Consider the following 6,933-nt stretch of genomic DNA (forward strand, 5'->3'; position numbering starts at 1 on the left):
TTGTGGTTCAGTTTTTGAGAATAGGGTGCATGATCGCTACCCACTTCCATCGTTGTTACAAGAACTTTCCACTATTTTGCAGGAAGAATGGTATAAGATTAGGTTTAAAACCACTCAGCTTTTATCCACTCCGAGGCTACTGGAAGCTGTTTTGAACCCCAACAGTTTTCGAACGCCGTATTACTCTTGGTAACGTGTTCCCACATTTTTGTTCACATCGCATGTTTCATCCAGAACTAGAATTACTTACGTATGAATAGACTGCCACAGCACAGTTGGGCCTTAGTTACCTCGGGTATGGAGGCAGGTGGGACTAGCAAGACAACCTTAGACTAATTACAGAGCGCACAAAGGTATGTAAACATTCTTCCCGCGCTCCATACCGGGTTGACACAACCAGTGGTTACGATTACTACAAGCCACACTACAAGTTGGGAAACGGGCCAAATTTCTAATAGTTTACTGTCGAGATTTTCACCAATTTTTTTTCGTACCTTACAGAAACTAGCAGTACGGCAATAAACAGCCTTTTAAACACGCCGCTGACGGCAATCAAATGATTTATAGCAACACAACATTTTTTAAAAAATCACAGAAGCTAGCAGTACGGCACTAAACTACCTTTTAAAACTCGCCGATAACGGCAATCAAAGTAATTTATAGCAATACAACAATTAAAAAAAATTAAAGGACATTAGTAAACAGGATACTAAAGTAAATACAGAACTTTATTAATAAAGTACGGAGAGGAAGTGAAGCTACCAACACCACCATTAAAAAAATTAAACGTGTCTCAGCAAACACACGATTAATGGCAATAAAAGGAATTTACAAACTTGGAGGAATTAAAAAAAAATTTAAGCAAAAGTGTCATGGAATATCATTAGAACATAACAGATATGACGGACCCGTGTAAGGCGGCCACAAATCACCCTCTCAGGGATGCTCAGGCTAGGCAGAATACTGATCAATTTAAATACACCCGTAAACACAATTGCCACTCTCAGACTGGTCACTGCACCGACTTTTAGCCAGCGAAAACTTGTTATAAGATGGCTTAACTTGCTGACAGAATTAGAGCTAACCTCATGCAAGGCAATATTACACCACACAGCCCTGAATGAGCGACCACATGATCAACCAACAACAAGCATGAATTTACTCATAACCCACGACAGAATAGCGAAACAATTAAACTGCCAAAAATACACCTCCCATCGGACAGTAACGAGAGGAGGAGGAAAGATCACTGTATTTAATTACACGTCTTCTCTGCAATGTTGACGGATAGTGACCGCTCCTTCATGTTAGGTGTCTCCTTTTAAACTCCAGTGTTGAAACGGAGGATTTAAAGAAGCTAGTTAACGTCCCACCAAGGCGAAATGAACAACAACCACTAGTGGGGCGATTCTGTATACAACCAATACGCGGAGAGCTCTTCCGTCAACTCGACCCGCTCGCTACACACAACCGACATACATCACGTGGCGACTCGGTACAACCGACCACGCCTGCTTCGCCCTGGAGAGCCACACTGCCCTCCTGTGTCCACCACACTCTCTTCCCGCAACCACCTACTTCCGCGCCACCACACGAGGTTACAACCGGTCAAAGGTCTCACTTCCTCCATAGCAGTTTCCCGGAAGCAAAAACGCAGATATCGATAGCAGAGGGAAAAGAGAACCAAGCAGCCGCTTAATGACAGACAACATATCAAACATGTCAGGGGAAGAAAAGGAAAACCAATGCAATCTAAACACAAGGTGTAGCATGAGTCGATACACGGGACACGGGTTTTTCAAGGAAAGAAACAGTATTATGTAACAGAACGCTAGGTACCTTCTGCATGCACTTCACCGTGGTTTGCATACCATGTATGCATATGGAAATAAGCTGGCGCTGCAGCCTTGCAATTAATGTTTGTTTTTCGTCCCGTGTTCTCAGACGACGGCGCTGCTGAGCCGTAACGGCGCACTGTCACAGTCGCCCTCCCTGACGGAGTTCGCCGCCTTCTGCAACGAGGTCGGCAACTCAGGCGGTGCTCCCAACCCCTTCTTAGAGGTGCTGTGCCGCCAGGTGGCCGAGAGGACAGCCACGCAGCCGCCTCCCACCACCACCATATCCTGGAATGGGGCGGAGGCACTCAACGCGTCGGGAGAAACATCTGCCTTCAACACTGACCTGGCAACGCCTCTGATTACACAACAAGATGAGCAAGAGGCAGTAAAACAAGCAAACGACAGTGGCGTAATTCCTCAAGAAACAAATTACACTTCAGAGTTCCAGTCACTTACGAATGAAAGTCTCAACGTGTCCAATGGGCTCCCAGGTGGAGAGCAATCAGTAATCGTTCTTAACAACACATTTGCACAAGAGCAAGTAGATCTTGAAGTAAGCGGTGGTTCAGATTTTAGCTGGAATGTAGGTGTACCGACAGCGACGACAGGTGAGCAAAGCAATGGATCTGTTGTAGAACCGAAGAACAAACTCCTTCATATAAAACCGCACAACACAACTAGCAGTAGATCTGTTGTTGAGCCACAGAACAAACTGCTTCATATAGAACCACATAACGTGACTACCTTTTATGTGGGAGTAGAGGAGCAGAGTGAACTCGTTGGCGATGATGACCATAATGGACGTAACAGTACTGGCTCTCTCCAGGCACCAATCACAAGTGCGAAGACACTGAAACGAGGAGACCAAATGCCAGCGCCAGGAAATAAAAGTAATGATTCACCTGCAGTTCGAGAAAGTCCTAGAAACCAGACTTTTAATAATACAGAAACGCATGACCAGTTACCACAAGTCGAACCACAGCAATCGCTAGATGAGGGAGGACTATTTATTCAGCAATCTGGCATCCACAATTCTAATGAAACGCCGAGCATAAATCAGTCACCCGATACTACTCATGTACTGGAGAAAGAACAGAATGATGTCCCAGACGACAGAAATACAGCTACAGAAGAGTCGACAAGTGAAGCGCAACTGTATGTGGAACAGCTATCAACTAGTGTAACATCAGAAACTGAAGAACCTATTACTATAGAAGTAGCGAGAGATGGCTTATACATATCTTCATCAGGAAGTAACATAACTAGAGTCGAAATTCAAGACGCAGGACATGGAAGCACTGCTAATGTGTCTTCCATACAGTCTGGAATCCAAGTAGGAGAGGTTAATAACTCCACATTCATACCATCAGACTTTGGACCGGAACCTGGAATAATTAAGGAAGCGCCAAATAGCATCATCGACGCTTTCTCTGAAGTTCAGAACCTGAGTTCGCAAAATATTCCAACTCAAGAATTTGGCACAACGCAATCTACGAATGGGGAATCAGCTACTGAAAATGAACAGTCGTTAGTCTCAGAGCAAGTAACAAGCGGGGGACAATCATCAATTGATCAGACTGCAGAAGGTGTTCTACGAGATTCACCAGCTATGGATACGCAGCTAGATCAGGGAGAAGGAATATTTACACCAAAACCAGAGCCTGCAGTGGATCTAGTTGAAGCGGATGTAGCCACAACTGAATTGACCGTCTTCAGCACAGAAAGTACAGTTGTCCTCACACAAAAGCCAGCACTTATTAATAGTGAGGAGTCAAAAGTGCAGCCACCGGTTATACTGGAAGAAAACCTGGGAAATTCTAATTCAACTGCAGTGCAACCTACTAGTGGAGGAATGAGTTCAACAGTACCATCAAATAACTCGGCATCAGAACAGGACCCCTTGAGCAGCAACCAAAACAAAGCGAATGGTGGCCAAGGAACGTCAGTTAGAGAAACAGAGGAAAATTCCGATAACAGATCAGAAAATCAGACTGTGGACTTCTCATCACAAATATTACCAGGTAATTCTGAAGTATCAGATTCTACAGGTTTGGGTGGTACCAGCCTACCACATGGAGTCAGCAGCTCCGACCAGAGTGCTAAGTCTCCCCCACAGGTTGGGTTGTCAGGAAGCAATTCAGGTGGATTCACTAGCCAGTTCCTGGATGGTGTGCCCTCTTCCGAAGGAAATTCAGTTGCTTCTGCATCACTACCACCAAATCCTGCTGGATCCTTGAGCCAATCCCCAGTTGGAGTGTCACCTTCTGAAGGAAATTCCCTTGCTTCTGCACCACTTCCACCTAACTCTGTGGGATCCAGCAGTCAGTCCCCCTTTGGAGAGTCATCTTCTGAAGGGAATTCAGTTGTTTCTGCTTCACACCTACTCAATCCTGCAGGATCCACCAGCCAGTCCCCAGTTGAGTTGTCATCTTCTGAAGGGAATGCAGTTGGTTCTACATCACTTCTACCTAATCCTGGATCAACCAGCCAGCCCCCCATCGGACTGTCATCTTCTGAAGGAAATTCAGTTGCTTCCACATCGCTCCCAGCTACCCCTGAAGGGGACTTTGTGGGAGATTCTATCCTCATCATGAAAGAGATGACGACCAAGTTTCTGGAAGGTTTGGCGGAGGTTCACTGCCGCCAGGTGGTGAACGACTTCTGGAAGAACGTAACCGAAGTCTTCAGAAGAGTGTCCGCTTCTCACAAGCCTACAGTGTGGGATATGACGTCGAGCGTAAGGGAGGTTCTGGAATCGTACCGCAGAGAGAGCCCCTACTGGGAGACGATCGCCGCCCAGCTAGAGGAGGCGACCTCGGACCTCCGGTGGCGGCAGCTGCTGGGCTCTTTGGCGGTGCAGCGGCGCGGCGACGTCGCGTCGCAGCTGCGGCTGGTGTTGGCAGCGCGACAGCTGCGGGCGGCGGTGCGCGCCGCGCTCACCAGCCCGGAGTGCCGCGCGGCGGGCGCGCAGCCATCCGCCGACAGCTGCGAACATTTCGTGCTGTGCTACCGCGTCGGATGGCAGTGGCGCGCGCTCACGCTCAGCTGTCCCCGGGGCAGCGCCTTCAGTCGCAGCGAGCGCCGCTGCGTGTGGCGCCCTCTCGCCGACTGCAGGCCCGACCCGCTCATTCGTCGCTGGTTCGACGACGACGGCGACTCCGACTCCGACTCCGATTCCGATTCCGATTCCGACTCCGATTCCGACTCCGACTCCGACTCCGACAGCTCTGAGGACAGAAGATGGTCGCTGTCCGGACAGGGACACTCGCTGTACCGAATGTTTGACTTCCGCCACTGATCACACTGAACATCACTGGAATCTCTAAACATCTCTTATTTATATTCTACACTTTCATTTAATTATCAACGCCATTTTGTACATACTTTCTAAATAAAACTTGTAATTCAATACTCTTTTATTAACTTCTAGGAAATAAACCTACAACAGCAGTTGGCAATCACAAATACTTTTTACTTTGACCGACCGTATCGGCTGCACTGCACATGTCGTTGAACTTTATCTTGTTGATTAAAGTAATCCATTATTGGTAAATAGGGAACTGTGTTACAAGAATAAAAACGTGTTTCAAGTAGGCTTTATCTGTTTATTATCTGTGCAACTGGCCAGTTTCAACCATGAGTAATTTTGAAGTGTGTATTTTAAGCTTCAAGCTTCATTTCACATATTACTACGTCACTGGTACATGTGGATAGGTATGCATCGGATTTCTGTGCGTGTGTGATTTACGCACAGACTATGTCTTCATTCTCAAAAGACAATGAGACAGTGAACCCAAACAAAAATTATATTTGAAATTGTGTTATGATTTCTGATCATACGCATATAACTTTACGTACACTAGTCTTCTGCAGCAGCTGATATACATAAGTTATTAATTTTTCTTTCCTGCTTAAGATTACTGCAATTCAATATTGTTTTATTTACGAAGCGTCTTCATTCGTTGTTCCAGAAATGCGATATACATATGTTTACACCTTTGGTATTTATAGAGTAAAAACATATTTTCTTATAAATTTGGCGTGCAAGTTACACAAGGTTTTTTTTGCCTATTTACATGTTCTCAAGTCCACTGCTCTTCTTTTGTTGTTAGTGAAAACACAAGACGGAAGAAAACACGGTTACGCGTTCACGTTTAGTATTTTCGGGCTTTTATAAACTCACTTCATCTTAGGCTGCTTTATTGGTTTTGCCCTACCGTTTTTGTAAACCTGATAATATAAATATTTTAATCACTCATTTTCCATTTTTTTTAAATTCATTTCGATCGAGAAGCAAATTTTCTGAAACATGTAATACACTGAACAACGTTTAACATAAACTTTTAACACAAATATTGTTTAACACAAAGCAATACTTCGTTTCTTTTCCCCTAACCCAAAACAGAAAACGTTGAGCACTCGGACAAACAAACATACCTTCTGTGTCGTACCGCAACGTCCCGAAGGGAATTAGCTTTCTTTTCCCTTACACTGCACAATATAAACAATCCTTGCTACAGATCCTTCGTTACAGTTTGATTTTGGACACCCTACTGCCAACGTCGAAATACTAGGCTCTCTAAACTCGGCAATCGGTGTGCCGAAGTCGATAGACAATATGGCGAAATGAATTTTGTGTCAAAATCTTTTTGTTTTATTTCCTTATAAACATAGATTATTCAATCATAGAATGAAGGCTTTCAAGGCAGGTGTTGTCCTCACTTAAAGCGTCAGGAGAGAGTTATGTATGGACCACGGCATCTCAGCCTGGAAGTTTTATGTGATGATAGATCATTTTAAGTTCAATTTGCAGACAGGTGTAGAGAGAAGCAAAGCATCATTCCGCTCAACACAATAATTTATTACGTCGTGGTCGCTTAATGTATATAACGCTCACATTATCGATTTCGGCAATTGACTGCCATCTTCACATATCGTTAACCCACTTACACGTTCGTCGTGATAGATAACAATTCGATTTACGCATTTTAACCACGCGAAGTCGTATAAAACATTTCTAAGAGTTATAGATAAGGTGGTCCCGTAGCAAAAGATACCATATCGCTTAATATCGTGATGGAACTGTTTAACGCAG

The 6,933-nt window shown here is 44.8% G+C and overlaps 1 protein-coding gene across 1 annotated transcript in view; it reads left to right on the plus strand.

Moving 5' to 3' along the window:
• The window catches only part of LOC126336985 (uncharacterized), an 8,247-nt gene extending 2,998 nt beyond the window's left edge, over positions 1-5,249 (plus strand). Inside the window, exon 2 of the mRNA XM_050001222.1 lies at positions 1,945-5,249. Coding sequence (XP_049857179.1) covers positions 1,945-5,136 — 3,192 coding nt within the window. The 3' untranslated portion in view covers positions 5,137-5,249. The remainder of the gene's footprint in view (positions 1-1,944) is intronic.
• The last annotated feature ends 1,684 nt before the right edge of the window (positions 5,250-6,933 follow it).

Source organism: Schistocerca gregaria, chromosome 2 (assembly GCF_023897955.1).
Source record: "Schistocerca gregaria isolate iqSchGreg1 chromosome 2, iqSchGreg1.2, whole genome shotgun sequence".
Lineage (NCBI taxonomy): Eukaryota > Metazoa > Arthropoda > Insecta > Orthoptera > Acrididae > Schistocerca > Schistocerca gregaria.